This window comes from Saimiri boliviensis, chromosome 14, assembly GCF_048565385.1.
Source record: "Saimiri boliviensis isolate mSaiBol1 chromosome 14, mSaiBol1.pri, whole genome shotgun sequence".
Classification (NCBI taxonomy): domain Eukaryota; kingdom Metazoa; phylum Chordata; class Mammalia; order Primates; family Cebidae; genus Saimiri; species Saimiri boliviensis.
The window spans coordinates 93,768,599-93,796,442 of record NC_133462.1 but is presented as its reverse complement, the minus strand read 5'-3'; the positions used below and the strand labels follow the sequence as shown (position 1 = coordinate 93,796,442).

The 27,844-nt window shown below is 62.8% G+C and overlaps 1 protein-coding gene across 23 annotated transcripts in view; it reads left to right on the top strand.

The window, feature by feature from the left end:
• The window catches only part of OBSCN (obscurin, cytoskeletal calmodulin and titin-interacting RhoGEF), a 156,940-nt gene that overhangs the window by 114,699 nt on the left and 14,397 nt on the right, over positions 1 to 27,844 (top strand). For 22 of the 23 annotated variants that reach the window (XM_074385464.1, XM_074385453.1, XM_074385467.1 and 19 more), the window contains 22 exons: positions 577 to 774; positions 1,659 to 1,691; positions 1,960 to 2,058; positions 2,217 to 2,435; positions 2,881 to 2,941; positions 3,270 to 3,340; positions 4,026 to 4,148; positions 4,270 to 4,409; positions 4,839 to 5,039; positions 5,410 to 5,492; positions 5,940 to 6,113; positions 6,811 to 6,967; positions 7,239 to 7,355; positions 7,442 to 7,606; positions 7,774 to 7,932; positions 8,085 to 8,262; positions 8,787 to 8,900; positions 13,299 to 13,466; positions 13,861 to 13,963; positions 14,304 to 14,433; positions 16,322 to 16,433; positions 25,719 to 25,898. In XM_074385464.1, coding sequence (XP_074241565.1) covers positions 577 to 774; positions 1,659 to 1,691; positions 1,960 to 2,058; positions 2,217 to 2,435; positions 2,881 to 2,941; positions 3,270 to 3,340; positions 4,026 to 4,148; positions 4,270 to 4,409; positions 4,839 to 5,039; positions 5,410 to 5,492; positions 5,940 to 6,113; positions 6,811 to 6,967; positions 7,239 to 7,355; positions 7,442 to 7,606; positions 7,774 to 7,932; positions 8,085 to 8,262; positions 8,787 to 8,900; positions 13,299 to 13,466; positions 13,861 to 13,963; positions 14,304 to 14,433; positions 16,322 to 16,433; positions 25,719 to 25,898 — 2,985 coding nt within the window. Of the gene's footprint in view, positions 1 to 576; positions 775 to 1,658; positions 1,692 to 1,959; positions 2,059 to 2,216; positions 2,436 to 2,880; positions 2,942 to 3,269; positions 3,341 to 4,025; positions 4,149 to 4,269; positions 4,410 to 4,838; positions 5,040 to 5,409; positions 5,493 to 5,939; positions 6,114 to 6,810; positions 6,968 to 7,238; positions 7,356 to 7,441; positions 7,607 to 7,773; positions 7,933 to 8,084; positions 8,263 to 8,786; positions 8,901 to 13,298; positions 13,467 to 13,860; positions 13,964 to 14,303; positions 14,434 to 16,321; positions 16,434 to 19,468; positions 19,512 to 22,853; positions 24,390 to 25,718; positions 25,899 to 27,844 lie in introns of those variants that run through there. The other variant, XM_074385468.1, reaches the window with a different exon arrangement.

Here is a 27,844-nt window from a genome sequence, read left to right as displayed (position 1 = left end):
GACCGCTGAAGCCAGCCCCACATAGAGACAGTTGAGCCCCCAGAGGTCTGTGGGCTCCCGACCGTCGCCAGGCCTTGCCACCAGAGCGTGGAGGAGCGGAGTTTTCTCCTAACTCCCCAGGAAGGAGACGTCTCGGCCATTGGATGTCTCCTTCCTTAGCTGGCTGAACAGCGGGCGCTTTCCCAGCGCTGGCACTGCCGCACAGCGAAGGCGCGTCACAGAGGGCTTAGAGCATCCTGCCTTAGGGTCACTTGTTCACAATGTCACCTCAGTTCCATGCTTCATAACCCAATAGTCGTTAGTAAAATTAAAGGTTATATCGAGTATGTATCTTTATAAAATTATGTATGATTATGTAAGGGAATAACTATGTACCTACATTTCTAAATTAATATTTGGGAACAGGCTGAGGCTTCAGACCCTTACGATGGTACCTGCAGGGTTCCCCCGCACATGCTGCCCGGGTGCGGAAGGCCACCACTGTGTCACTGATGTTGTGGGGTCTGTCTCCCATCTGGAGGGCATGATGCCCATGGGTGGCAGCCCAGGCTGACCACACCCCCTCCCGTGGCCCAGGCTACCCAGCTCCCAGGTTATACTGGTTCAAAGACGGCCAGCCCCTGACCGCATCCACCCACATCCGCATGACTGACAAGAAGACCCTGCACACCCTGGAGGTCATCTCCGTCACCCGGGAGGACGCTGGCCAGTACGCGGCCTACATCAGCAACGCCACGGGCGCCGCCTACTCATCTGCGCGGCTGCTGGTCCAAGGTGGGTGCTCCCAGGTCCCGGGCAGAGCCTTGGGCACTGGCCAGCATCCTGGCCAGGGCTGACACCCCGCAACCCTGCCACCTCAGGCCCTCGGTGGGCTGACACCCCGCAACCCTGCCACCTCAGGCCCTCGGTGGGCTGACACCCCGCAACCCTGCCACCTCAAGCCCTCGGTGGGCTGACACCCCGCAACCCTGCCACCTCAAGCCCTCGGTGGGCTGACACCCCGCAACCCTGCCACCTCAGGCCCGCAGTGGGGGTCAGTGGCCATCACCCCTTCGTACAGAGCAGCACAGGCGGCCAGAAGTCGGCCCTGCAGGGAGCGGGTGTGTAGCCCTCTGTCCTGACTGATGGGCAGACTGGAGGTTGAAATTGACCCGGGAAAGTGAGTCAGCCCTGTGGCTCTAGATAGACCCGCACACCGGCCAGAGCCGGTGGTAGCGTGGGACTAGAGAGCCCTCCTTCCTTATTGTTCAGAAAGTTCTAAGCACCGAGAGTTCATTCCAAGGTTCACCCAAACCCGTCCCCCCACTGCTGCGGTTTTCCCCCGAGGCCCCAGGTGGGAGTCCCCTGCTGCTCTGAGCAGTGGCATTCCGTTGTGTGCTGGGTTCGGTGTGGGGCCAGAGTCCGTGGCAGGGTGAGGGTGGGTGGTGGGGCATCGGGTCTGGTCCACACGGCCAGTTGCCTCTGTCACCCGAGCGTGGGGTTCCAGAGCTCCATGGCCCAGGGTTCAGGCGGGGGTTAGGACGTTTGCCTGGGGGGGCAGCGCTGCCCTCAGACTCCCTCACCACAGTGGGTGGGATTGCCGGGCATCCGCACAGTGCTGGGCAGGAGCCACGGCGGGGCTCTGGGTGCCGGGTGTCTGACTCCACTGTCTCTTTCAGGCCCCGATGAACCAGAAGAGAAGCCTGCATCAGGTGAGGCAGGCCCAGGCGGGTAGGGGGCAGCCAGGTGGCCATAGGCACAGAGGGCCTGAGCCCAGGGCTGGCTGCCGTGGAGATGTGAGTGACCACGGGCTGGCTCAGGGAGGGTGCAGCCAACAGACAGCCCGGCCGAGGGAGCAGCATGGTGCTGTCCAGGTGCTGGCCGTGGAGAGCCACCTGGGGGCCTGTAGGCGCTGTGGGGGGCCAGGAGGCAGGCGGTGGGGGTATGCCAAGTCCCCAGCAGCTGCCCTGTGCCCTTCAGATGTGCGTAAGCAGCTGGTGCCACCCCGAATCTTGGAGAGGTTCACCCCTAAGAAAGTGAAGAAGGGCTCCAGCATCACCTTCTCTGTGAAGGTGGAAGGTAGGGCGTTTTCCGCCTCGGCCGTGGAAAGATCACCCCTGGGATGGGACAGAGGTGCCCCTTCCACTCACATCTCCCCAGGGGGGCCACAGGAAGGGCCCCATCTCCAGAGGCCGCTCCTGATGGGGCACACCTCCCACCCTTTCGCCCGCCCTCAGGATGCCCGGCACCCACCGTGCACTGGCTCAGGGAGGCGGCTGAGAGGGGCGTGCTATGGATTGGTCCCGACACGCCGGGCTACACTGTGGCCAGCTCGGCGCAGCAGCACAGCCTGGTCCTGCTGGACGTGGGCCGGGAGCACCAGGGCACCTACACGTGCATCGCCAGCAACGCGGCTGGCCAGGCCGTCTGCTCCGCCAGCCTGCACGTCTCTGGTCGTGAGTAGGGAGTGAGGGGTGGGGTATGGGAGGTAGGCCCTGGGTGGCTCTGGGGTCTCCTCGGGGTACGTGGCCCATCACCGTCTGGGCCGGGACCCTGTGGGCCCCCTTTTGCTCTTCTTGTTCTGATACAGCACCGCAGACACCCCAAGACGGGTCACGCCCTGGCGGTGCTGGTGGGTTTGAGCCTCAGAGCCCTCTCTGGGCCCAGGCCTCTGTGGGTTCCGCACCACCAGGTCCTGGGCCTTGCTCAGCCCCTCGGAGGACAGGAGAACCCATTCCCCTCCCATCAGTGTTGGGGTGACCGCAGGCCAAGAGTGGGTTGGGGAGGTGGGCTCAGGCACAGCCCCTGCTCAGGGCTTTGGAGGGACCCAGTCCAAACCCGGAATCAGAGGTGCCGGGGTCGGAAGCCCAATCCCAATGGCTGGCCCGGTCCTCCCGACAGTGCCTAAGGTGGAGGAGCAGGAGAAAGTGAAGGAAGCGCCGATTTCCACTTTCCTGCAGGGGTGAGTAAGGGCTGTCCCTGGAGGCTGGTCCGGCCTGGGTCAGGGAGGGCACTCTAGGAGTGGGGTCAAGACAGCGCTGCCCCTGGGGAGACCACCTGTCCCCGAGCGCGTCCCGGCTCTGCCCCATGCAGGCCACGTGCCTTGGCTAGTGCTCTTCCTTCTCTGTGCCTCAGTTTCACCCTTGCAAAATGAGGGCTTCCCTGGGGCCTCTCTGGCATGGAGCCCCTTTCCCTGCAGCCCCCAGACCCTCTTTTTGTCAGGAGCTCAAAGGACGGAGGGTGGTGGGGTCCAGCCCAGGCCTCTCAGGACACTTGCTTCACCCATTTAGGACCACACACGCTGTCACAGCCCAGGGCTTGGAACCTGCGGGTTTGGCTGACCTTGCGGGGCAGAGGAAAGGTACAATCAGGGTGGGTGTGTGCCTGAGAGGGGCCAGGGTGGCTGAGCCGCTGATGCCAGGGACAGGGAGGAGGCTGCCCGGGGTGGCTCCAGGCCTCAGAGGCTCGTCCTGGGCAGCGCAGCCCCAGGACATCTGCTCATTTCGCCAGGACTGACCCATGTTTTTGTGGCCTAGACTTGAGGCTTGGTTAATGTCGGAGCCACATCTGATCCCCGTGGATGGATCCAGGAGCCTGTGGGGTCCCTGGGCCAGCCCCGGACACAGAGCTCACATCCAGCAGGCTGTATAGACACCTGGGCGCCAGGCACTGAGAACAGAGCCGCACAGCCCCGCTTAGGCCCCACAGCTCCTGCAGCGTCTGCCAGCTGTGTCCCCAGCACCCCTCATCCGCTGTCCCCTGGCGGTCTCTGCTGTGCCCCGTCTCTGGATGTTATCAGCCCCTTGGTCACGCCTTGGCTTGATGCTCATGAGCCAGAGTGACTCCTCATCCTGGTGGGTTCCTGGCAGCCCCCACCCTGCCAGCCGCAGTCTCATCTCCCTGCTGGACATCAGCACCATGCCAGGGAGGCCTTGGGCCTTTGTTCACCGTCGGCTCCCAGGGCCCAGGACGGGCCTGCAGCAGGGCGTGCTGGTTGTACATCCGAGGGGCATGCGGCCGCCTGAGCAGAGCATTTGTACCCCCAGGAGAGCCTCTGGCTGCCAGGGAGACCCTGGGCCACCTATCCCTCGCCGAGGTGGGCACAGAGGAGTTCCTGCAGAAACTGACCTCCCAGATCACCGAGATGGTATCGGCCAAGATCACGCAGGGTGAGGGGCAGCGGCCCGTGTGCCGGGGTCTCTGGGGTGTGTCCATGGTGGGTGTTCGGCCTGCCCCTGAGCCCTGGAGAGCCAGAGGCAGGCCGGGGTGACGTAATCCTTGCGCCCCCAGCCAAGCTGCAGGTGCCCGGAGGCGACAGCGACGAGGAGTCCAGGACGCCATCTGCGTCCCCGCGGCACGGCCGGTCACGGCCATCCTCCAGCGTCCAGGAGTCGTCCTCGGAGTCAGAGGACGGGGACGCCCGAGGCGAGGTAGGCGGCTGGAACCCTCTGGGGGCAGGGCAGGGAGAGGGGTGCAGGGTGGAGGGCCCAGGAGGCAGGAGCTGGTGAGCACAGGGCCTTCTCCACACGGGCCCCAGCAGAGACTTCCTGTCTGGGAGGGCCGTTCGTTTGCTTCGTTCATTCTCTCCTTCATTCCTTCAGCAGAGAATGTGTGTCCCAGGCACTCTGTTAGGGCTTGGGATGGGCTGGGGGTGGGGAGACGGCCAACAGGTAAGGGAGTGTAGGCAGCCCAGGGCTGTGGTGACCTGTGGGGTCAGGTGGGCAGGGGAGGCTTCCCCCACTCCTGCTGTTCTGCGTGTGCGTGATGACTCTGGGGAGCCTGGCCCTGGGGCTGGGGATCTCGGCAGGCCTGGCTGGCACTTCCCGGGGCCCACCATCTCAGCCCCCCACGTCCCTCAGATCTTTGATATCTACGTGGTCACCGCCGACTACCTGCCCCTGGGGGCCGAGCAGGACGCCATTGCGCTGCGGGAAGGCCAGTACGTGGAGGTGCTGGACGCCGCTCACCCGCTGCGCTGGCTGGTCCGCACCAAGCCCACCAAGTGCAGCCCCTCGCGGCAGGGCTGGGTATCACCTGCTTACCTAGACAAGAGGCTCAAGGTACTGGATGCCCAGGAGGGAGGGTCCTCGGGGGTCTCGGGGGCCCTGGGAGGGTCGTCCAAATGCCCAGGCGGGAGGGTCCTCGGGGGCCCTGGGAGGGTCACCCAAATGCCCAGGCGGGAGGGTCCTCGGGGGCCCTGGGAGGGTCACCCAAATGCCCAGGCGGGAGGGTCCTCGGGGGCCCTGGGAGGGTCACCCAAATGCCCAGGCGGGAGGGTCCTCGGGGGCCCTGGGAGGGTCACCCAAATGCCCAGGCGGGAGGGTCCTCGGGGGCCCTGGGAGGTCGTCCCAATTTGAGTGGCAAGAGCCAGTCCCCACAAGGCAAGACCAGAGCTCAGCGCCCCAACCACAAACTTCCCTCCCTTACCAGCTGTCGCCTGAGTGGGGGGCCGCCGAGGCCCCCGAGTTTCCCGGGGAGGCGGTGTCTGAAGACGAGTACAGGGCGAGGCTGAGGTGAGTGCCTGCCGGGCCCAAGGTGGCCAGCTGGACCGTCTCCCAAAGCAGCTCTGGGTCCAGGCCCCAACACTGGAGGTCTTGGGGTCATGGTCACACTGATTCCTCTGCAGGGGCCTCTGAAACACTGCTCCTGTGTGAGCCTGTTGGGGATGGGTGGGGGCCGAGGACAGCGGAGCAGGCCCAGAGCTGCCGGGGTTCCCACAGCTGCCCTCCAGGCCTCTTGCTAGTGAGGCCCAGCTGGGTGGCTTCCTGGTGTTGGGGCCCGTCTCGTTAGAGAGGCAGCCTCTCTGCACCTGCTCTCCCACTTCCTGTGAGCAGGCGACAGACCTCGGGTGGCAGGAGGCGCTCCAATCTAGCAGCCGAGGGAGCGGGGCCTTGTGGCCCTCAGTCCCGGTGCGGGAGGCAGGCGCTCCGGGGTCCCTCACGGCGGCCCCTCCCGCCCAGCTCTGTGATCCAGGAGCTGCTGAGCTCCGAGCAGGCCTTCGTGGAGGAGCTGCAGTTCCTGCAGAGTCACCACCTGCAGCACCTGGAGCGCTGCCCCCACGTGCCCTCGGCTGTGGCCAGCCAGAAAGCAGTCATCTTCCGCAACGTACAGGACATCGCCCGCTTCCACGGCAGGTGGGTGGGGACGCACGCACACACACACGATGTCCATGCGCGGGTGCTCTGTAGGGCCAGGCCTCCTGCAGGTGGGTTGGAGCCAAGGAGGGAGAGAACCGGTGCTGACTTGATTTACCCCTTGGCACACCTTCCCTCGAAGCCCAGACGGGTGTACCTGGCTTACTCATGGGAAGGCCCGTGGCATACCCACTGCTGACACAAGCATGCACACCCTGATACGTGTGCACACATGAACACATACATGTGTACAGCACACCCACATACACGTGCGCGTCACCTACATGCACACAGGCATGCCTGTGTACGTTACACACATGCCTTGTGTACATCTCCACACTTTATGCACATGTATGCCCATGCACTTTTGCACACCCTTTCATCTGCACACTTGTGTATACATGCACAGAGCGCACAGCGCCTCCTTCCCCCCACCTGCCTGTGTGCAGCCACGTGCACGTTCATACACATGTGCATGCCTCCACACATGCGTGCATACGATATTCATGTGTGCTTTTGCACACAGCACACAAGCACTTCCTTGCATGCCAACACCTGTCTGCACACACCGTCTCGGGTCCCAGGAGCCACAGGGCCGTGGCCCTGGTGCAGAGGCCAGCTTCCTCCCAGAGGTGAGGGCTCAGGGCCGGGCCGGGGGGCACCGGCTGAGTCCTGACGCCATCCCTGTCCACGGCAGCTTCCTGCAGGAGCTGCGGCACTGCGACACGGACGACGACGTGGCCATGTGCTTCATCAAGAACCAGGCGGCCTTTGAGCAGTACCTGGAGTTCCTGGTGGGGCGCGTGCAGGCCGAGTCGGTGGTCGTCAGTACAGCCGTCCAGGAGTTCTACAAGGTGCCCTGCCCGAGCTCACGGGCTCCCTCTGGAGGCCCACCCTGGCCTGCCTGCATCAGAGCCTCTGCCCGCAGCCTCCCCGTGGCCCCCTTGGGCCTCCGTTCCGAAATGGGGTCAGGCTGCTTCAGCAGCGGAGTCCTGTGCTTGTCACAGCTGATGACAGCTGGCACTCAGGGTGCAGGGCTGTGACCCCCCGCCTCCAGCTGTCAGGGACTCAGCCAACAGGGAGACTCCCATTCCTGCCCTAAAACCCCATTCCCGGTTCCCACAGAAATACGCGGAGGAGACCCTGTCGGCAGGAGACCCCTCTCGGCCCCTGCTGCCGCCCCTGCAGCACTACCTGGAGCAGCCGGTGGAACGCGTGCAGCGCTACCAGGCCTTGCTGAAGGTGGGCCCCGCCTCCCCTGACCAGACCGGGTCTCTCGGGGTCCAGCTGTGGGGCAGCCTGAGCCCTGACCTCCGTCCCGGCCGCAGGAGCTGATCCGCAACAAGGCGCGGAACAGACAGAACTGTGCGCTGCTGGAGCAGGCCTACGCCGTGGTGTCCGCCCTGCCGAAGCGCGCCGAGGACAAGCTGCACGTGTCCCTCATGGAGAACTACCCCGGCACCCTGGAGGCCCTGGGCGAGCCCGTCCGCCAGGTCGGGGAGGGGCCGGGGCGCAGGCCATGTGGGTGGGTGTGGGGTGCTGCCAGGAGGTGGGGGCGTGCGCATGAGTCGGTTAGGGCCCTGGGCCCTTGGGTGCTGTCGGGTCTGCACACTGGGCGTCCTGGCCGGTCACAGGCTGACCGCAACCCACACCTCCCCAGGGCCACTTCATCGTGTGGGAGGGCGCGCCAGGGGCCCGCATGCCCTGGAAGGGCCACAACCGCCACGTGTTCCTCTTCCGCAACCACCTGGTGATCTGCAAGCCCCGGCGGGACTCCCGCACCGACACCTTCAGCTACGTGTTCCGGAACATGATGAAGGTCTGCAGACGCGGGTGGGGTCCCCATCGCTCGGCTCCGCGGTGATGCTGCCGGTCCGGGGTGGCCCGAGTGTTTCCTTGTCGGGGCCCACCTCTGTTGGGGACGGTCCAGCCGTGTCCCCTCCCTGCGCTGATGCCCTCCCCACCCCACAGCTGAGCAGCATCGACCTGAACGACCAGGTGGAGGGGGACGACCGTGCCTTCGAGGTGTGGCAGGAGCGGGAGGACTCGGTGCGCAAGTACCTGCTGCAGGCGCGGACGACCGTCATCAAGAACTCATGGGTGAAGGAGATCTGTGGCATCCAGCAGCGTCTGGCCCTGCCTGTGTGGCGTGAGCGTCCACCTCCCCGGGGGTCAGGGGGCTTAGCCGGGGTGAGGCACCCCAGCCTGTTCCTGCAGCCACACGGGTCCTTGCCCAAGTGGGTGTGAGGGGTGGGCTCGGTCCCGGGACAGACAGCTCAGCCGGCTTGCAGCGTGTAATGGCTACAGCCTCACGGGGAGCCCTGGGGCTGGGTGTTGAGTCGGCCCTGACCCGAGGTGGGGGACACCGTGGGGACCCCAAGCCCAGGGCACCCATCCGGATTGTGTCAGGGGCTGTGAAGGGTGTGGCAGCCAGGGTGTGAGCAGAATCTTCCCCCAAGCCCGCCCTGGTCTCTGTTAAACACACACCTGCTTCCTGCACCTGCCTCCAGATGGGGACATTGGACGGACGAGGGATGACAAGGGACAGTCCCCATCGTGGCCACACCGTCGGATGTGGGGCCTGTGGCACAGGGCAGGTGACCTGCCAGGTGCACCTGGGGGTGCTGCAGCCCGACACCCCCCCAGAGCACTGAGGGCTGTGTGTGCCCTCAGGGCCCCCGGACTTTGAGGAGGAGCTGGCCGACTGCACAGCCGAGCTGGGCGAGACGGTCAAGCTGGCCTGCCGCGTCACGGGCACACCCAAGCCCATCGTCAGCTGGTACAAAGGTAAACCCAGAGCCGGGGCCACAGCTTTCCTGTCCCAGATGCTGGCCCTGCCAGCCGAGAGAAAGGGGCTGTGGGGTTTGGGGGCCCGGCATGGGGTTTGGCCAGGTGTCTGGGGCATGAAGGACGGGCCCCATACGTCCACTTGCCACCCAGTTTCCAGCATGGCCTGGAGAGGAGGGAGCCAGGGGATCTCGAGGAGGACTCAGCTCTGCAAAGCTGTTAGTCGCACGGTCAGGGCTGACTGCGGCCGGAGGGCCAGTTAAAGTAGCAGCTGGGAGAGCCACCCAGGGAACAATCGGGAGGCGCTACCACGGGCGTCCGGGTGTCCCTCCCAGGGGCATCGTCTCTCCCAGAGACAGCACATGACACGCACGGGGTGGAGCCAACCAGCGGTTTCCCCAGCCCCAGGGTCCAGGGTTTTGTGGGCTCAGCCGTGGAATCGTGGCTCACTGCTCTGTAGTGGTTCTTGGGCTCCAGCCCCTCGGGAGGCCAAGCTGACGCTGCATGGGCCAGGGACCCCGGGAATCTCAGAAATCCACGGTCAGCATAGATGGTCCCATGGGGGAACAGCCGCTTTTCCCAGGACATCCCAAGAGCCCGAGGTTACCTCCCAGGAGCGGGGGCCTCTCTCTAGGCAGCATCCATCGTCCCCTGGGCTGGAGCTGTGACCGGTTTAAGCAGCAGAGGGACACAGGTTGGCTCCATCATCTGTCACCTTGGCTGTAATGCCAGGAACCTGCTGGGGAGGGCTGAGCGGGGGCCTGGGAGCCGCCCTGGGAGCTGGGGGAGGGGCTCAGGTGGCTGTGGACTCCAGGGGCGTGTTGAGGGCAGAGCTGGCCCATTTGTCGATGGGGTGGCTGGCCACGTGGAGAGAGCTTGGCACCAGATGTGCGCACAGGTGGGGCTGGACATCTGCCAGTTGGGGGGGGGGTTCCTTTGATAAAGGGTAGTATGCAGACAGGCTGGGCGGGAGGAGGAAGCGCCAGGCCTGGGAGGACCCTGCAGTCTATGCCTGTGGGAATGCAGGCGGAGGGGCTGAGGGGCAGTTAGAGACGTGCAAGTAAGGCTCAGGAGAGGGTGTGGCCGGGGAGGGTGTGGCCAGAGACCACAAATGATCAGACCTGCAGAGCATCTGACCTGCCAGCTGATGCAGAGTGCGTGTGGAGGGGTGAGGCCTGAGCACCCAGCCTTGAGCGCGCCCACTTCCAGAGTCTGCAGAGGCGAGAAGAGGCCAGCCCAGGGAGAGGAGCAGCCAGGGAGGTGGGGGCCCAGGAAGCCAGCCAGGGAGTGGGCAGTGGTGCCCAGGGCTGCCGGGGTCCCCATTCTACCCCTCATGCATGTGGTTGGCCTGTCACGATTTACACACATACATATTACACACACTTGTGCACAGAGACATAGAAACACATGGTACATCTTGTGTATGTACATATATGCCACACACACATTATACATGCATGTATATAACACTATATGTGTAATATAGATATATATCACACATACTACACATACACGCATGGTATACAATACATATATGCAAATACCACACATGAATATGTATTTAGGTACACATATGTACACACCACATACACAGGCATCATGCACGGTGCACACTGCACCTGTGCAAGGACAGATACATAGATACATGCAAACGTCACTGCACATGTCTGCAGGCACACCACACACAGCTACACATGTACACACACTGCGTAAGTATAGGACAGATACATAGATACATGCAAATGTCACTGCACATACCTGTCTGCAGGCACACTACACACCACACACAGCTACACATGTACACACACTACACACATAAGTATAGGACAGATTCATAGATACATGCAAAATCACTGCACATACATGTCTACAGGCACACCACACACAGCTACACATGTACACACACTGCGTAAGTATAGGACAGATACATAGATACATGCAAACGTCACTGCACATGTCTGCAGGCACACCACACACAGCTACACATGTACACACACTGCATAAGTATAGGACAGATACATAGATACATGCAAATGTCACTGCACATACCTGTCTGCAGGCACACTACACACCACACACAGCTACACATGTACACACACTACACACATAAGTATAGGACAGATTCATAGATACATGCAAAATCACTGCACATACATGTCTACAGGCACACCACACACAGCTACACATGCACACACTGCACACATAAGTATACATATTAGACCACATGTGTGCACACGTGGATACTGCACACATACACACATGTACACAGCCACATAACACATGCACAGATCCATGCAACACACGTACATGCTAAACAGACACCACACATGGATATTCATAAACGCTATATACTTGGCCCGCCCCCAAATCGTCACCAGCCCCTGCAGGGTCAGGTGTGTGGTTTCCACCAAAGTCCTGTGGCATGCTGAGGGCTGATTTTCACAAATGATGCCTCTGGTAACCATGTCGGGGACAGAACAAGTCCAAAAACCCAAGGGGTGCCTCCCATTGCCAGAGACCCCAGTGGGCAGAATGACGAAGTCATTCTCAGAAACCAGGAGTGCGTGGGAGTCGTGGAGCCCGAAGGCGGAGCGCGTGCTGCAGTCTGTCGGCTCTCGGCCCACTCAAACCTGGCTGGCCGGGGGGACCAAGACCTGTTACCAGCAGTGCCTTAGGGGCTCACGTCGTTACCCACACCCCGGTTTCTGTGGGGAGGTGATGGAGCCCGGTGTTAGCCGCATGCAGGGGGTGCCCCGTGGGAGAGAAAGCCTGACTCTTAGAGACACGGAGCGGTTTTGATGGGGCTGCGCATGCTGCGCTCCGGAGACAGCAGACGACCTCCTACCTGGGATGCAGAACCGACGTCTCCCCAGAAAGGGTGGAAGGGCCTCGCCTTGCTGCCCTGCGACGCGGCCGGGGAGCCGCATCTCCAGCTCCACGCTCCTCCCTCCTCCCCTCCACTGTCGGCGTCGCACTCCGTTCTAAACCTGGCTGTGCCTTTGCTCAGAGGTCGGATGTGGAATCCGAACCCCAGCAGAAGTGTCTTCTCAAAGCAAGATGAGGACCATCTTTGAGAAGTGTCTTCTCCAAGCAAGCCAGTGGACCTGGTGGCGAGAGACGTGGGGCCCACGGGCTGGGGCGAGACGTGCTGAGGGCGTCCGCACAGCTGCTTCCTGGAGTTGCCGTCAAGGGGTGTGGAGATCTGAGGTGGTGGCTACAGGGTTTTTGAAAAAAAAAGAAAAAAGAAAGTTATTTCTGAGCCAGGTAGGGTGGCTCACGCCTGTAGTCCCAGCCATGTAGGAGGCTGAGGTGGGAGGACCACTTGAGGCCAGGTTTAAGACCAGCATGGGCAACGTAGTGAGACCCTGTCTCTACAAAACATTAAAAACTTAGCCCCGCCTGGCAGTGCCCAAGGCAGGAGGATCACTTGGGCCAGAAGGTTGTGGCTGCAGTGAGCCGTGATCGCCCCCACTGCACTGCAGCCTGGACAACAGAGCAAGACCCCGTCTCTAAGAACACGTATGTTAAAGTTCGATACAAATCAGAAGTCAGTGCTGGTCATGACCTTTGGGATTTAAGCAATCTGTGGCACACACCTGGCCCTCTTGGAATGTGAATTGATGCCTTCTTATCTGTTTGGACATTACACGTGGGAAGGAGTTCACGCCTTTCCTTCCCGTCCCTCTGGAAGCATGGGCTGTCCAGAGAGGTGTGGTCAGTGGGCGTTCACAGTGGGTGATTTACTTCACATTCTTCAGATGTTTGTATTTGAAGGCTCAGGCCCCTGCTGCCCTGGGGAGACTTTGGGCCACTGTGTTCCCTGCAGGGGCTGATACAGGGAGAAGCATGGAGGGGGTGTGGGCCATGATTCTGAGAAGGGGCTGGAGCCCCTAGGCTGGGCAGGAAGGGGTGAAGAGGGGTCAAGTGCGTGAGCTGGGGTGACCAAGGACTCAGCTGCCCCGAGGTGATGGCCTCTGTGGGGCTCGGGTCCCTCAGCCTGGCCCCTGCCTCAAGCTAGTGGCCCAGGTGGACAGAGAGAGAGACAGAGTAAGAGATAGAGACAAAGGCACAGACGGAGAGAAGGGGAGACAGAGACGAAGTACAGACAGACACAGACGCAGAGGCAAAGAAAGGTTGAGTCCGAGACGGAGACACACAGAAAAATTGAGACAGAAACGCAGCGCTAAGGGGACCCCGAGTCAGCCTCTCCATCCGGGGTTGCAGGTCAGCCTGGAGGCCGGACCCAGCCGGGAGCCTGGCCCTGAGCCACAGCTGCGGGCCCGCCATCCCCTCCCCACCCACGACTGCAACCCCCAGGCCAGGCCCAGCGTCTCGGCCCTGATGGGGTGAGCCCTCGGGGTCCCCACCTGGGTGATGGCCCCTGCCCGTCCTTTCCAGATGGGAAGCCAGTGGAGGTGGACCCGCACCACATCCTCATCGAGGACCCTGATGGCTCGTGCGCCCTCATCCTGGACAGCCTGACCGGTGTGGACTCCGGCCAGTACATGTGCTTTGCGGCCAGTGCCGCCGGCACCTGCAGTACCCTGGGCAAGATCCTGGTGCAGGGTGAGCCCGGAGGCCTGCCCGGGGGAGGAGTCGCCCTGCAACTGGGGGCTCATGGAGGGTACTGGGAGGCAGGGACCTGCAGCCCTTTGCTGGCATCACCCTCAGCTTCATCAGGGCAGCTCTCTGTGTGTGACTCTGTATGTCTCTCCGTGTCTGTATGTCTCTCTATCCTTTGATCTCTGTGTGTGTCTGTCATTTTCTGTTCTTCCATCTCGGTGTTTCTCTCTCAATTTCTCTGTTCCTGTCTCTATCTCTGTATTTCTCTTTCTCTGTCTTTCCATCTCTGTATCTTTATCTTTGTGTCTGTTTCTCCATCTCTGTCTGTGTCTCTCTGTATGTCTTTCTGTCTCTGCCTTTATCTCTGTCTCTGTCTCTCCCCTCCACAACCCCACAGTCCCACCACGGTTCGTGAACAAGGTCCGGGCCTCGCCCTTTGTGGAGGGAGAGGACGCCCAGTTCACCTGCACCATTGAAGGCGCGCCGTACCCACAGATCAGGTGGGGCCCAGGCCTGCCGGGGGGTGGGTGTGGGGCCCGGCTCCCGCCTGGGGCACGGGGCATGGACAGTGTGTTCCCAGGTCAGGGTGGGGCTGGACATGGCCACCAGTCTTCAGCTCAGAATGGGCTTCGGGGACTCCGGATTATCCTGGATGTGAGCCCCTCAACCCGGAGGACACCGCCAGGCTGGGTCTTGGCTTCTGGAAGGGTGGGCTAAGGACCCTAGGGGTCTGGGGGCAGCGCAGTGTGGTCCTGAGCACAGCCGGGGGTGGCCCTCAGGCAGGACATAGGCAGAAGGTGGCCGGAGCCCTGCCTCATGTGCCACCTGGGCGGATTCCAGGTGGTACAAGGACGGGGCCCGGCTGACCCCTGGCAGCAAGATCCAGATGCTGAGTGATCCCCGCAGCGGCCTGCTGGTGCTGGTGATCCGGGCAGCCAGCGAGGAGGACATGGGGCTCTATGAGTGTGAGGTGAGCGGTGCACGGACGGGCCCTGCCCTGGGGCCCAGGCTCTCCATGGCAGCCATCCTCTGCGGTCTCATCGTGGAGGGGCTGAAGAGCCAGGAACTGTCCTTAAGGTGGAGGCCTCTCAGCACAGGCCAGGGAACACCATATCCACTGCTACATGCTTCCCCGATGATAGGCCAGAGGCCACCACTGTCATCCCCTTATCACAGGTCGGGGGCCACCGGGCCACTATCATCCCCATCACAGGCCAGAGGCCACCAGGCCACTATCAACGCCCATCACAGGCCAGAGGCCACCAGGCCACTGTCACCCATCACAGGTGGGAAGCCACGAGGCCACTGTCACCGCCATCACAGGCTGGGGACCACCAGGCTACTGTCACCCGCCAGTCATAGGCCAGAGACCACCAGACCACTGTCACCACATCACAAGCAGACGACCACCAGGCTACTGTCACCCTCCATCGCAGACCAGAGGCCACCAGGCTACTCACCCCCATCACAGGCCAGAGGCCACCAGGCCACTGTCACCCATCACAGGTAGAAGGCCACCAGGCCACTGTCACCCTCCATCACAGGCCAGAGGCCACCTGGCCACTATCAACCCCCATCACAAGTAGAAGGCCACCAGGCCACTGTCACCTCCTATCACAGGTGGAGGCCACAAGGCAACTGTCACCCCATCACAGGCCAGAGGCCACCAGGACACTGTCACCCCCATCACAGTCTGGGGGCCACCAGGACACTGTCACCCCCCATCACAGGCCAGAGGCTACCAGGACACTGTCACCCCCATCACAGTCTGGGGGCCACCAGGCCACTGTCACTGTCATCCCTGGCCACACCACTGCTCCATGCCCTGGCCTTATTCTTCCTCTGCCCTGAAGCCTCTCCTCTGCTCCCACATCAATCAGGATGCCTCGTTCCCTGCTTCCCTGGCTATTTCAAGGATGCCACTTGGTTTTTGCCTGTAGGGGTCCTGGTGTGGCCTCATGAATTTTGTCGTTCATGTCAAATGCAGTGCAGCCTGGCCCTGCTCAGGTGCCTTTTCCCTGTGGAGATGTCCCCGCTGTGGGTGGACAGAGCTGCCTTCTGCTCCAGCCACGTCTGCCGGGCCAGTCCTCCAGTCCGTCAAGGCCTGCGGTAGTCAGGGTGGCTGTGTGCCAACTGCGGGCGCCGCGGGCTCCAGACTTCCCTGGCACTTGTCTGGCCACCACCCTCCCGTGTGGTGTGCTCGCTCGTGAAGCAGACCTGGCTTTTGACTTGCAGTGTCTTGTACCATCACTACTGGCCATACATGGGCATTTACATTTAAATTTAAATCAGCTCAAGTTAAATCCAAGGCTGGGTGCTGTGGCTTACACCAGCAATCCCAACAATTTGGGAGGCCAAGGCAGGAGAATCGCTTGAACCCAGGATTTTAAGACCAGCCTGGGCAACATATTGAAACCCTGTCTCTTTTAGAAAAAAAAAAAAAAGCCGTTAAAAAATGAGCCAGGCACAGTGGTGCACACCTGTGGTCCCAGCTACTCGGAAATTGAGGGTGGGGATCCCTTGAGCCCAGGAGATGAAGGCTTCAGGGAGCTGAGATCGTGCCACTGCACTCCAGCCTGGGCCACAGAATGAGACCCATCTCTAAAAAAATGCATAAAATTAAGTTAAAGAGTCTGTACCCCGGCCAAATGTCCGATGCTCAGAGCCGCATGTGGACAGGGCAGACGGAGAGCATCCTCGTCACTGCAAAAGCCCTGGGGCCGTGTGGGGCCGTGTGGGTCCCCCGGGGATGCAGTCCCGCCCAGGGTGGGGGCTGCCCACACTCCCAGCATGGCCCCAGGGAGTGGGCCCTGCCCGTGTGGAGCCCTGGGCTCTGAGCCGGCCCTCCGTCCTTGCAGCTGGTGAACCGGCTGGGCTCCACGAGGGCCAGCGCGGAGCTGTGCGTTCAGAGCCCCGCGTTGCAGGCCCGGGAGAAGCACCACAGGGAGCAGCTCATGGCTGCCATGGAAGGTAAGTCCCACCCCTGCCCTCACCACCAAGGCAACTGCCACAGTTCAGACCCAGGCTGGACCCTCACGGGCCTGGCCATGTCCTGGGGCACGAGGCTCTCCCCCTTCCCAGTCAGGATCTGCCGCCTGGAGGACTCTGGAGGAGCTGGGCTGGCATCTTGGGGTGGGGAGAGCCACAGATGGGAGACGAGGAGGCCGCTGTGGGCCAGGTGCCGGTCCCAGGTCCCAGCCCTCGGCTGGAGGCAGCACCTGTGTGGGCTGGTGGAGGTGGAGAGGCCACTCTGGCTGGGCGTCCTTCCCAAAGCCCTGCTGCCATCCTGGGGAGGGGAAGTGTGTGCGCGGAGGCCAGGCCTACAGCAGGGCAGCTCGCCAGCAGCGGGAACAGTAGGAAGGATGTCTCTGCGGAGGCCAGGCAGCAGCCCCAGCTTGGCACCCAGGAGAAGGGGCAGGTATCGGGGGCCTGGCCCCTCCACTCAGGGCAGGGCTGGCTGTGGAGGCACCCGGCCTGGTCTGGGGCTGCTCCGGGGTCCTGGGAGGGCCTTGGGCTGCAGAATGACCTCACCAGGGATGGAAGGTGAGGGATGGACGGTTGGGGGGATCACCAGGGATGGAGGGGGAGGGACAGGCGGGGCGCATCACCTCACTCCTCCCGGATGCTTTGTTCAGGGCAGGAGCAGCCAGGGTGGGAAGGGGGTCATCGGGCATCCGTCGTGGGCTCCCAGTTGGAGCTGCCCCTCTAGACAGGTGATGAGCCTCCCATCCCTGGGGACATGCAAGCAGAGGGACACGTGGCAGAGCCGCAGCTCCCACTGTGGATGGGTTGGAACGCGTGTCCTCCAAATCGTAAACACTGGCTACTGCATCCCAGCTCGGCTGTGTCTCGGGGCGCAGTGTCTGAAAGCCAGGTGCCCATCTGGGTCCCAGAGTCTGGCCATCTGCGACGCCCTCCATGATCCTCAGGGAGCCCCCTCCCTTGCCGGGCAGGGGTCCTTGCTCCTCAGCCCCCACTGCAAGTGCCCCGTGTCTGACGTGTGTCTGGGGCCCCGTGACCTCCGTCAGCCCTACAACCTGGAGGCCACAGCGCCTCACAGAACCGCTTCTGCAGCCACCGCACCCCAGCCTCTCACAAGTCCTGGGTCTTGCGGCCACGGAAGTGCCAGCAGGGACACGCGGGGCTGCCTCTTGCTGGTGACAGGAGTGTCCTCCACAGTCGTCACAAGTCTCTCTGGGTTCGGAGGAGGGGTGGCAGGGAGAGAGGCCACCCGTGCAGGACAGGGCGGCAGCAGCTCAGCGCGAAGATCCCGGAGTGGAGCCAACGCCTCCCCGCTTCTAACCCTGCCCGCTGCTTCCTCTTTAACCGGGTAGCTCTGCAGGCGAACGGGCCCTGCCGCCTCGCCCGTGACCCATGCTGCGCACGGCTGCACCCCTCCCATGGTCGCAGATACGCAGGTCCACAGCCGATCAGGTGGCAGTTTAGGTTCACGAGTGAAGGTGCCAGGCTGAGCCCCAAGTGCAGGGAGGGTGTGGGGTACCTGGGTTTTCCACCACTCTGCAGTTCTGTCACTGGCCAGCAGGTGGCGGACACACCGGCTTTCTCGGGGGTCAGGTCGGTCCCGGCCCTCGGAGCCCTGGCCGAGCACGAGGCTCACACCTGTGATCCCAGCACTTTGGGAGGCCAGGGCGAGCAGATCACAGGGTCAGAAGTTTGAGACCAGCTTGATGACATGGTGAAACCCCGTCTCTACTAAAAATACAAAAATCAGCCAGGCGTGGTGGCGCACGCCTGTAACCCCACCTACTCGGGAGGCTGAGGCGGGAGAATCACTTGAGCTCGGGAGGCGGAGGTTACCGTGAGCCGAGATCATATCATTACACTCCAGCCTGGGCGACAAGAGTGAGACTCCGTCTCAAAAAAAAAAAAAAAACAAAAACGGAAAACAAACCACACGCAGCCTTTCGTTTGGATTGCATTCTCTCCTCCCATGAGCTCTCTCCCTGTGAAATGCACGTCTACACTTAGGTATACACGTGCACGCACACACAGAAATGCACGGCACCTGTGGCTCCCACCAGATGTGGGTAGTCCCTGGCAGGCATGTGCCCCTCCTCTGAGATGGGCATAAAGCCTTTCTCCACATGGCAGTCTAGCAAAGCACCCAACCCAGAGCGGTGAGGCTGTGTGCCCCAGGCCACATCACTTGACTTTTCTGGGCCTCCTGCTAGGGGTGGTAAGGAGGGTCACCGAGATGCAAGGCTGATGGTGGCCCGTGGCCTGCCCACTAGCCAGCTGGCCAGGGCTGGGAGGCGCCATCTTTGTGCCCAGATGATGCTGCAGGGGAGGAGTTCTTGAGGTGACTGGGAGCGGGAGCTGCCTAGCCCAGATGCGTCCCATCCCGTCACCAGAACTGCAGGCCCCATCCTGCTGGCTCTGGGGAGGGAATAGCAGGAAAAGCAGAAGAGACCATGGGGCGTGCGGACCGAGGTTGCTTCTATAGGGAGATAGGGCCACCTGCCCACTTGGAGCTCAGGACCCTGCGCAGCACCCGCTGGGGCTGTTCTTGGCAGGACTTGTGTGGCCTCGTGCCACTTTCAGGACTCCAGAGTCCCTCCCCCTGAGGCTTTTTGTAACAGAGCCCTGGCTGTCTCCGCCTCAGTGTGGCTGCTGGCTTCCTGCGCAGCCACAGGCCATAGCTTCCCTTCCAGGGCTCGGCTTCCCTGTCTGAGAAGTGGGATTGTAGGTCTGACAATTTCACAGGGCTCCCTTCAGCACCTGGGTCGAAGGAGAAGCTGGGATTTCTGGGCAGGGAGCGTAGGTAGGGCCCTCATTCTCCCCACAGCCCCTGCAAAACCCTCGTGAGGGACAGAGGGTCTCGCCTTCATGAGGGGAGGCACCGTCCTCAGTCCTGCACCGACTCTGAGCAGACAGCCTGGCCAGGGACAGCTTAGCCGGCGACTCCACGCTGGGCCACTCAGAGAGCTCAGCCCCCAGCCCTGGCCGGTCTGTAACGCTCGCTATTCCGACTGTTTTCTTTGTAGTCACTGAGCAAGAGACTAAAGTCCCCAAGAAAACCGTCATCATGTAAGTGCAGGCGTGTTTCTAGCCTTCCTCTGACTGCTGTGCCTCCTGCATGCCACTGACCTGCTTGCGTCATGCCCGAGTGGCCCAGCCACTTGCTTGCCGCCCACCTGCTCATATAACATTCACCCTCTGACTGCCAGCACCGTCCAGATACTCAGACACCATACTTCCCCAGGCCCTCGGCGCCCTCCGTGGTCCTCACCCTCTGCCGGCACCACGCGGGCACCCACAGACACTCCGCACCTCACCGCCTTCCCCAGGCCCTCAGCGCCCTCCGTGGTCCCGCCGCCTCCGCAGAGTAGACTTACTCCGCACACTTGGCAGGGGCTCAGCCAGGGTTTCCTCAAGAGCTAGGCCTGAGCTGCTTTCCTCAGTGGGCCGGAGACACGGTTCTAATCTCAGTACCCCAGGATTTATAACAGTGCTGTCCAGCAGCTTCCTGTGATGGCACGTTCTGTATCTACAGTGTCCACTGCAGTAGCCACCAGCCACATGCCCCTGTGGAAGCATCTGGATTAAGTGTTCATTTTTGTTCATTTCAAGTTAATGTACGCAGTGCAGTGGATGGCACCCCCTTAGGGCCCTTAGACGTCCCGGAGCCCCATGTTCCCCTTTGGAAGATGGGGAAACTGAAGTCCCTGGAAGAAAGGAAGTTAGCTCCAGGTGGCTAGTGATGAAGCCAGCAGAGACTCCACTTCCCCAGGGCCACGTGCTCTGTCCCCTTCATCCTTCCATGCCTCCAGCATTTAGGAAAATCACACATGCCCCTACTGCAGTAACACAAGAGGACCACAGCTGGGCGGCCCCACACAGTGCAGGGTTGGTTTTGACCTGCATCATCCGACTTCAATAGGAGGGTGTGCAGGTGGGAATGATGGAAGAGCTTGCAAAAGCCAGGAGGCAGGAAAGACTGCTGCTTCTTAAGGCCAGATGGCCAAGGAGCTTCAGGACGGGGAACCTTCCAGTCCCCAGGGCCTACGACCTCCTAAAGGGGTCTTCAGTTGGCCGTATTACAGGAAAAGCCCATTGCAGACGTTTGCCGAGACCCTGGGTTCACCCCTCCTTGGCTTTCTTCCTCCCCCACTCCAGCAAGTTGCTCCGCTAATGGCACCCCGCAACAGATGGGGCTGCCTGGGTGCTGCTGAGTACCCCATTCCTGGAGGCGTACAACCACGCCAGGGCCTGGCATAGGTTAGTTCTAACATTTTGTCCCTTTGAGAACACTATCCTCATCTACATTTTATGGATAAGAAAGTAGAGGAGTGGGCCGGGCGCGGTGGCTCAAGCCTGTAATCCCAGCACTTTGGGAGGCCGAGGCGGGTGGATCACGAGGTCGAGAGATCGAGACCATCCTGGTCAACATGGTGAAACCCCGTCTCTACTAAAAATACAAAAAATTAGCTGGGCATGGTGGCGCGTGCCTGTAATCCCAGCTACTCAGGAGGCTGAGGCAGGAGAATTGCCTGAACCCAGGAGGCGGAGGTTGCGGTGAGCCGAGATCGTGCCATTGCACTCCAGCCTGGGTAACAAGAGCGAAACTCCGTCTCAAAAAAAGAAAAAAAAAAAAAAAGAAAGTAGAGGAGTGGAGATGAAGCCTGAATGCCCCACTGGCAAAGCTTCCGAGGCGACTCATGCCTCGGACCAGGGAGGACCAGCATCCAGGCTTAGGAGGGCGGCAACCCTCACCCTGCAAAGAATAGTCTGCCCTCAGCTGGAGGAATGGAGCCAGACAGTGGCATAGGCCCAGCGTGGAACTCAAGGGCAGACCCACAGAGAGAGGCGCGGGGCAGGCAGTGGACCCGAGAGGGAGCAGGGCTTGGAGACCCCCTGCCGTGACTGTGGCCACAGCACAGGATGCCATGTGTCCTTGTGGGGGTGGCAGTGAGCCCAGCATTTGGGGGGTATTCAGGGGTTACCCCCCACCTTCCGGGCTGCACTCAGCTCACCACCCGCATCTGCAGATCGGGCAACATGAGGTGAGCAGATGGCACCTGGCCCGGGCTCCCAGCAGCAGGCCGACTGCCCCAGAGCCTGGGCGAGACGGGCAGCAGGTTGCGGGCGCTTGGCGGCCCATCTCTGAGCCTCCGCTTCCCGTCGGTTAGGTGGAAGCTCTCGCTCCGTCTGTAGTAGCGGAGGGCTGGAGGGCGCGGAGCCCATCGTTGCTGGCACCCTGAGGGCCGCTCACACGCCTCCAGCTCGGTCCTGGGAGCAGCTGCTTCCAGACGGAGCCCCGAGTTCGGCAAAAGCTGAACAAGAGCGAGACGCCACCTCGGAAACACGGCTGGCAGCAGCACGCTCGGTGACAACTGTCGCCTCATACATGCCACACCCCTTGTTCGAGTCCGAGGGAGGTGCAGGGCTGAGGACAAAAGGAGAAACGGGCAGGGAACCAGGAGGCGGCGTGTCACTCGGCACCCTCTGCTTCCCTGCTGGTTACGCAGTGTGCCCTGACGGCCCAGCAAGGGCACGGCCCTGGGTGCCGGAGGAGGACCCGGGCTGGCCGCTACGCGTCTCCCTCTCGACCCCAGGCAGATTTCTGAACCTCTTTGGCCCTCTCTGTCCCTCAAAAAGTGGGATCAGACCCTCTCCCGGGTTACTGCAGAGTCAGACACGAGAGCTTGCCAAGCTCCCACCAGTGCGCATGCTCAGCATGCTGCCTCGTCCCTCCCTCCCCAGCCCCATTTTGGGAGATGGAGCCAGGCACCGGGAGGGGCTTATCTGAAGCCACACACGGCTCACTGTGGCCAAGTCTGGAGCCAGGGACCCGCCCTCGGCCTGCCTGAGGCCTTTCCGGGCCTCACTCTCAGACCCAAAAGGCCGGGAGAGCGGGTCACAGGCCAGGGTGCTCACAGCCTCCCAAACGTCAGCCCTCAGGCCCTGAGCTCGCCCTGCGTGGCCCCCCTTCCCGTGCCCCTGCGGCATGGGCCGTCCAGCCCTTTCCTGGCCAAGAATTTTCAGGGCGCTCTGTCCCCCATCACACAAAGCACAAAGCCTGCTGATGGACTTGGAGGGGAGGCCGGCACTGGGGCCACCGCAATCAGGACGGGGCCCGGTTTTTGGAGGCGCTTGCCCGCGCGGTGCGGCCCGGGCCCCCCCACGTACCTCGCCGTGTTTGCACGTCTGCACAGCAGAGCCTGAGCTTGGCCACATGGGACCTTGCGCTGTTCCTTTGGTTCTGTGGCGGGGATGGGGGCTCTGCAGGCGGGGCTCCCGTGCATGTGTAAGAGTTCTTCGTGCACTCTCACCACTCGCTTGCCGGTACAATAACCTGAGCTCTCACGCTGCCCTGACAACCGTGGGCGCTGTGCCATCTTCTCTCGGGCCCTCTCCTCCCTCCCCCAGAGAAGAGACCATCACCACTGTGGTGAAGAGCCCGCGTGGCCGAAGACAGTCCCCCAGCAAGGCCCCTTCCCGCTCGCCTTCTCGCTGCTCGGCCAGCCCACTGAGGCCGGGCCCTCTGGCCCCCGACGTGCTGTACCTGCCAGGGGCTGCCCAGCCCCGCAGGCTCGAGGCAGAGCCGGGCCGGAAGCCCACGGTGCCCACGCTGTACGTGACGGAGGCCGAGGCCCTCTCTCCAGCTCCGCCTGGGCTCTCGGGGTCCCAGCCCCAGTGGGTAGAGGTGGAGGAGACCATTGAGGTCCAGGTGAAGAAGACGGGCCCGCAGGCTGCGTCTCCCACCAGAGAGGTGCCCAGGAGCTCGTCGGGGCATCTCTTCACACTGCCCGGTGGGACCCCGGGAGGGGACCCCAACTCCAACAACTCCAACAACAAGCTGCTGGCCCGGGGCACAGCCACCGTGGGCGCCAGGGAGCCCCTCGCCTTCCGCGTGGATGCTGGGGGCCGTGTGGACTGGGCCGCTTCTGGCACGGGCGGCCTGGAGCCGGAGGCGGCTGGCATCACCCCAGAGGACAAGCGTGTCACGGAGGAGCAGGGCGAGGAAGAGGGAGAAGACGCAGACACCTTTGTGACGGAGGAGCGCCGGGACGCACACAGCCTTGGGGACCGTGACCCCAAGATCCTCACGCACAACGGCCGCGTGCTGACGCTGGCTGACCTGGAGGACTACGTGCCTGGGGAAGGGGAGACCTTCCGCTGTGGCCGCCCGGGGCCCGGCACCCCCCACGACCCGCCCTGCGAGGTCTCGGTGATCCAGAGAGAGATCAGGGAGCCCACGGTGGGGTGCCCGGTGCTGCTCAGCGTGGGGCGTGCGCCCCGTCTCCGAGGCCCTCTAGGCTTCCTTCGGCCTGCGCCTCGTGGGGTGTCGCCCTTGGGACCCCTCCTCCTGCGGGAGGCCCCGGCTGGGCCTGTGGGCCGCGCTCCCCGGACGCCGTCTTTCTGCACCCGCATCCAGCGCTCTGCAGGCAGCGGCCCGAGCAGCTTCACCACCGAGCTTTCCACCCAGACTGTCAACTTCGGGACAGTGGGGGAGATGGTCACCCTGCACATCCGCCCAGACGGGGACGGGGACGAGGCGGCGCAGCCCTGAGGCCGTGCCCCGGCAGCACCCCCGGAGCCTGAGGGCCTCCCTGTCCCCGGCCAGGGCCCTCCCTGCGTCACTCGCCTCTGGTCAGGAGGACCGAGTCTCGCCTGCAGCGTCAGTGACCGGCTCAGAACCTCCGCTCTGGGCCGTTTCCCGTCCGCCCGGCGGGAGCTCAGGGCTGTGACGACGGGTGTGGCCTTGGGGCCTAGTCTACTCTCCCACGCCGGCCCCAGCTGCCAGGCCTGGCCTGGCCTCTCCTGCAGTCTTGGCCACTGAGACCCTTGGGTGGGCGCCTTCCAGCTCTGTGGGCCCCCTGGCCTTCTCTGCAGGGTGGACACGGGTCTGTGTATGGGCAGCAGCCCCCGCCGCTCAGCAAGAATAAAGCAGCTTCCTGTGCACCTGTCTGACTCTCCTCGCCTCTCCACTGGCCGGTCCTGGGTCCCCTCCACTGGCCGGTCCTGGGTCCCCTCCACTTGCAGCCCTCGAGGGAGCCCCTACCCTCGCCAGCCTTCCCCTGTAAGGTCTCTGGCTGGCCACTGCCTGTGAGGTCCCCGCGTGGACCTGCGGCAGCTGCTTCCATCGGGGGCCGTGCAGCCGCCCACAGGGACACGGGGCATGGTCAGAACAGCCAATCACGGCCCTTCCCGGCATGCTGGGCACCTGGCAGGCCTTCCCCAGGCCTGGGCAGCCCAGCGGTTGTCCCAGCAGATGCGGGTTTGCGGTGACCCCATGGGATTCGGGCTCTCAGCATCAGGGGTCAACTTCTTTGTCTCTGGCTGGACAATTCCAGGACCAACAGAGGACGACCCCGAGCCCTCCAGCCCCGAGGCTGGCCGAGGGGTCCTGCTGACCACCTGGGAGTGGGAAGGGTGGGGAGGAGAGTGCCCCGGCCCTGTAGAAAGCAGCCTGCGTCTCCTCTCCAGGCTGTCGACTGGGGTGCAGCAGGGGCTTCAGGACACAAACAAGGAGGGAGGGCTGGGACAGGTGACCTGCTGGACCCGCGTGCGAGGTGCCTGGGGGCTGGTGGCCAGGGCAGGTCGAGTCGGCGGGAGGCTGCTGAGGGGGAGCTGCCAGTGGGACCGTGCACAGCAGGGCTCCGGAGGACTCTCTAGTCGCCAGCAAGGGGCCAGGTGGGGCGGCCGGGGCAGGGCGGTAGGCGGAGAGGAGGGCAGATTTGGGTCACAGGTGGAAGACAGAAAGCTGCCCGACAGGCGGGTGCAGGCAGAGGCTGCCCTGGGAGGGAGGGACCGTCCCCAGAGAGAGGGCCATGCCGTGGCCGCCGGGACACCCACTGAACCCAAGCTTCCTCTAGTTCTCGCCTTGGCACCAGACTGGGCCCAGGTTCAAGGAGAGGCCAGCCTTGGTCAGCGGGAGGGGGTGGTGGTGGTGATCAGTGGCAGAGCCAGGGCCAGGCCCGGCGGCTTCCCAGAGGTGGTGACACTCTCCCGAAGGCACCTGGGGAGGACGGGCCTGAGCTTGCAGGGGCTCTAGGAAGAGGAAGCGCCCGCTGCATCGTGGGTCTGCAGTTCCTTCCCCTCCCTGTCCCAGGCCTCCCCCTCCAGGCAGCCTCCTGAGGGGTGTGGGTCAGGTAGGGAGGCAGGCCAGTGTTGGCCCAGCTGGGCAGTCTGTAGGACGGGGCTGGGGCTCCTGGAGCCCCCCTCTGCAGGCTACAGCCGTCCCGGACCCGTGGGCCTCAGCCCCTCTGCATTTATCTGCCTCTTCTACAGATACCACCCTGAAGAAAGAGGACCAGGAGGTCACCTCCGTCCTGGAGAGACTGCTGGGCCCCAAGGTGCCAGGGCCCTCCACAGGGGACCTCGTCGGCCCCGGCCCCTGCCCCGGGATGGCACCTCCACTCCAGGAAGCCAGCTCCCAGCCCCCAGTCACCAGAACTTCAGAAGCACCCGGTGAGGCCCAGACCGATGCCGACCACAAAGACCCCCAGGGGCTGATCCCCACCCTGACGGCACCGCGAGGGCGTGAGACGCCAGGCCCCAGTGACCCTGACTTGGAACCCCAGTGGCCCCATGCACTGGGGGCTCCTGGACAAAGCCTACCTCTTGCTTGGCCTCAGTTTCCCCATCTGAATCAAGGCACAGAATCGGTTCTGGAAGGTTCCTCCTGCTCCGAGTCTGTTCCAGAAGCCAGAGGTTTCCCATGGTTGGCCTGTGGTGGCCAATTCAGGTGCCCGGCGCTCCTCAGTGGACAGGAGGAGGGGGAGAGGTGTGAGAAAGGAGAGGAGGAGGTAACAGAGGGTGAAAGGAGCAGATAGAAGAGGGGGTCAGAAGCAGCCAGTGCCCCAGACAGACCAGACCAGACCAAACTGGCTGCTAGAGCCCGCTCTGTTATTACCCACGCCCTTTCCCCAGGTGTCTGGGGTCTGTTATCACCCACGCCCTTTCCCCAGGTGTCTGGGGTCTGTTATCACCCACGCCCTTTCCCCAGGTGTCTGGGGTCTGTTATCACCCACGCCCTTTCCCCAGGTGTCTGGGGTCTGTTATCACCCACGCCGCCTCCCCCAGGTGTCGGGGTCTCCTGTTACGGAGCACTTTAATGCCTGCTGCATTTTTTTGTCTGGGACGGAGTCTCGTTCTGTCACCCAGGCTGGAGTGCAGTGTGCAGGGTGCGACCACAGCTCACTGCAGCCTCAACCTCCTGGGTTTAAGTGATTGTCACCTCAGCCTCCCAAGTAGCTGGGACTACAGGTGTGTGCCCCCATGCCTGACTAGTGTTTTTTTTAATTTTGGGGTAGAGATGGGGACTTGCTGTGTTGCCCAGGCTGCTCTCAAACTCCTGGGCTGAAGCCGTTCTCCTGCCTCAGCTTCCCAAAGTGCTGGGATTACAGGTGTGAGCCTGGCCCAGCCCTGGCCTCGCTCCAGCCTGGTCCTTGGGTCCCCGATCAAGGACCTTTTCTTAAAGGGACAGATGGTGCATCTGGGGAAACTGAGGCCTGGGTTGTGGGGAGCTCATCCCAGGCCCTGCTGCTCACTGCAGGTGGAGCCAGGTGTTCAGACCCCGCCTGCAGGAGCACCCAGCTCTCCCAGCAGCGTGGGCGCAGCCAGGCAGGGAGCCGTGAGGTCGGGGCAGCATGGCGGCTCCTCCCCACCCCCGCCCCGTCCAGCGCCCTCTGCACCCTGCCTGTGTGTGCTTCTCGGTCCATGCCCTCCTCCTCCCCGTCTGGTCCAGCCCCTGCCTTGGTCATCTTCACACAAAGGACCGTCCCAGCCCTGTGTACCGTGTCCCACCCGCTCTGGTCACCCCACCCATCTTGCAGGGCCTTACTTCATGCACCCTCCCCAGCCACCCCTACCTGGTCCCATCACCTTGGAGAAAGGCCGTCTGACTAGAGCCAAGCAGGGTGACACCTCCAGAGCGCAGTGCCCTCCCCAAGGACTGCACAGGGCAGCCCCCGCCATGGTCTCATGCGTCATGCCCTGACACACTCCAGTCAGTGCTTCCAACAGTCTCACAGTCCACACGCTGCCACTGCGACCTCCCAGGGCCGCGGGCACAGGGTTCAGGGCAAGCCGGCCACCTTCCCCCAGTGAGATGAGAGGGCCGGCCCCATGGGTCTGCTTCTCCCCAGCAGGCCCAGAAGCCCCAGGCCTTCAGCAAGCACAGGCTCCTCCCTCCAGCTGCCTGGGCATTGCGGGGTGTCCCGCCAGGTCCCACCTTGGTGAACATTTGCTCAGTGTGCCCATCGTGGGACTGCCTGGACGCAGGGCCTGGCCCAGGAGAAGGGGCGGCGCGTCCCTCTCACCCTGGGAAGTGGTCACTTCTCAATCTCCTGGCCTGTCATCCTTCCGCCCACAGAGACTGAGGGGTGGCGCCCGCAGGGGAGGAACAGACAGGC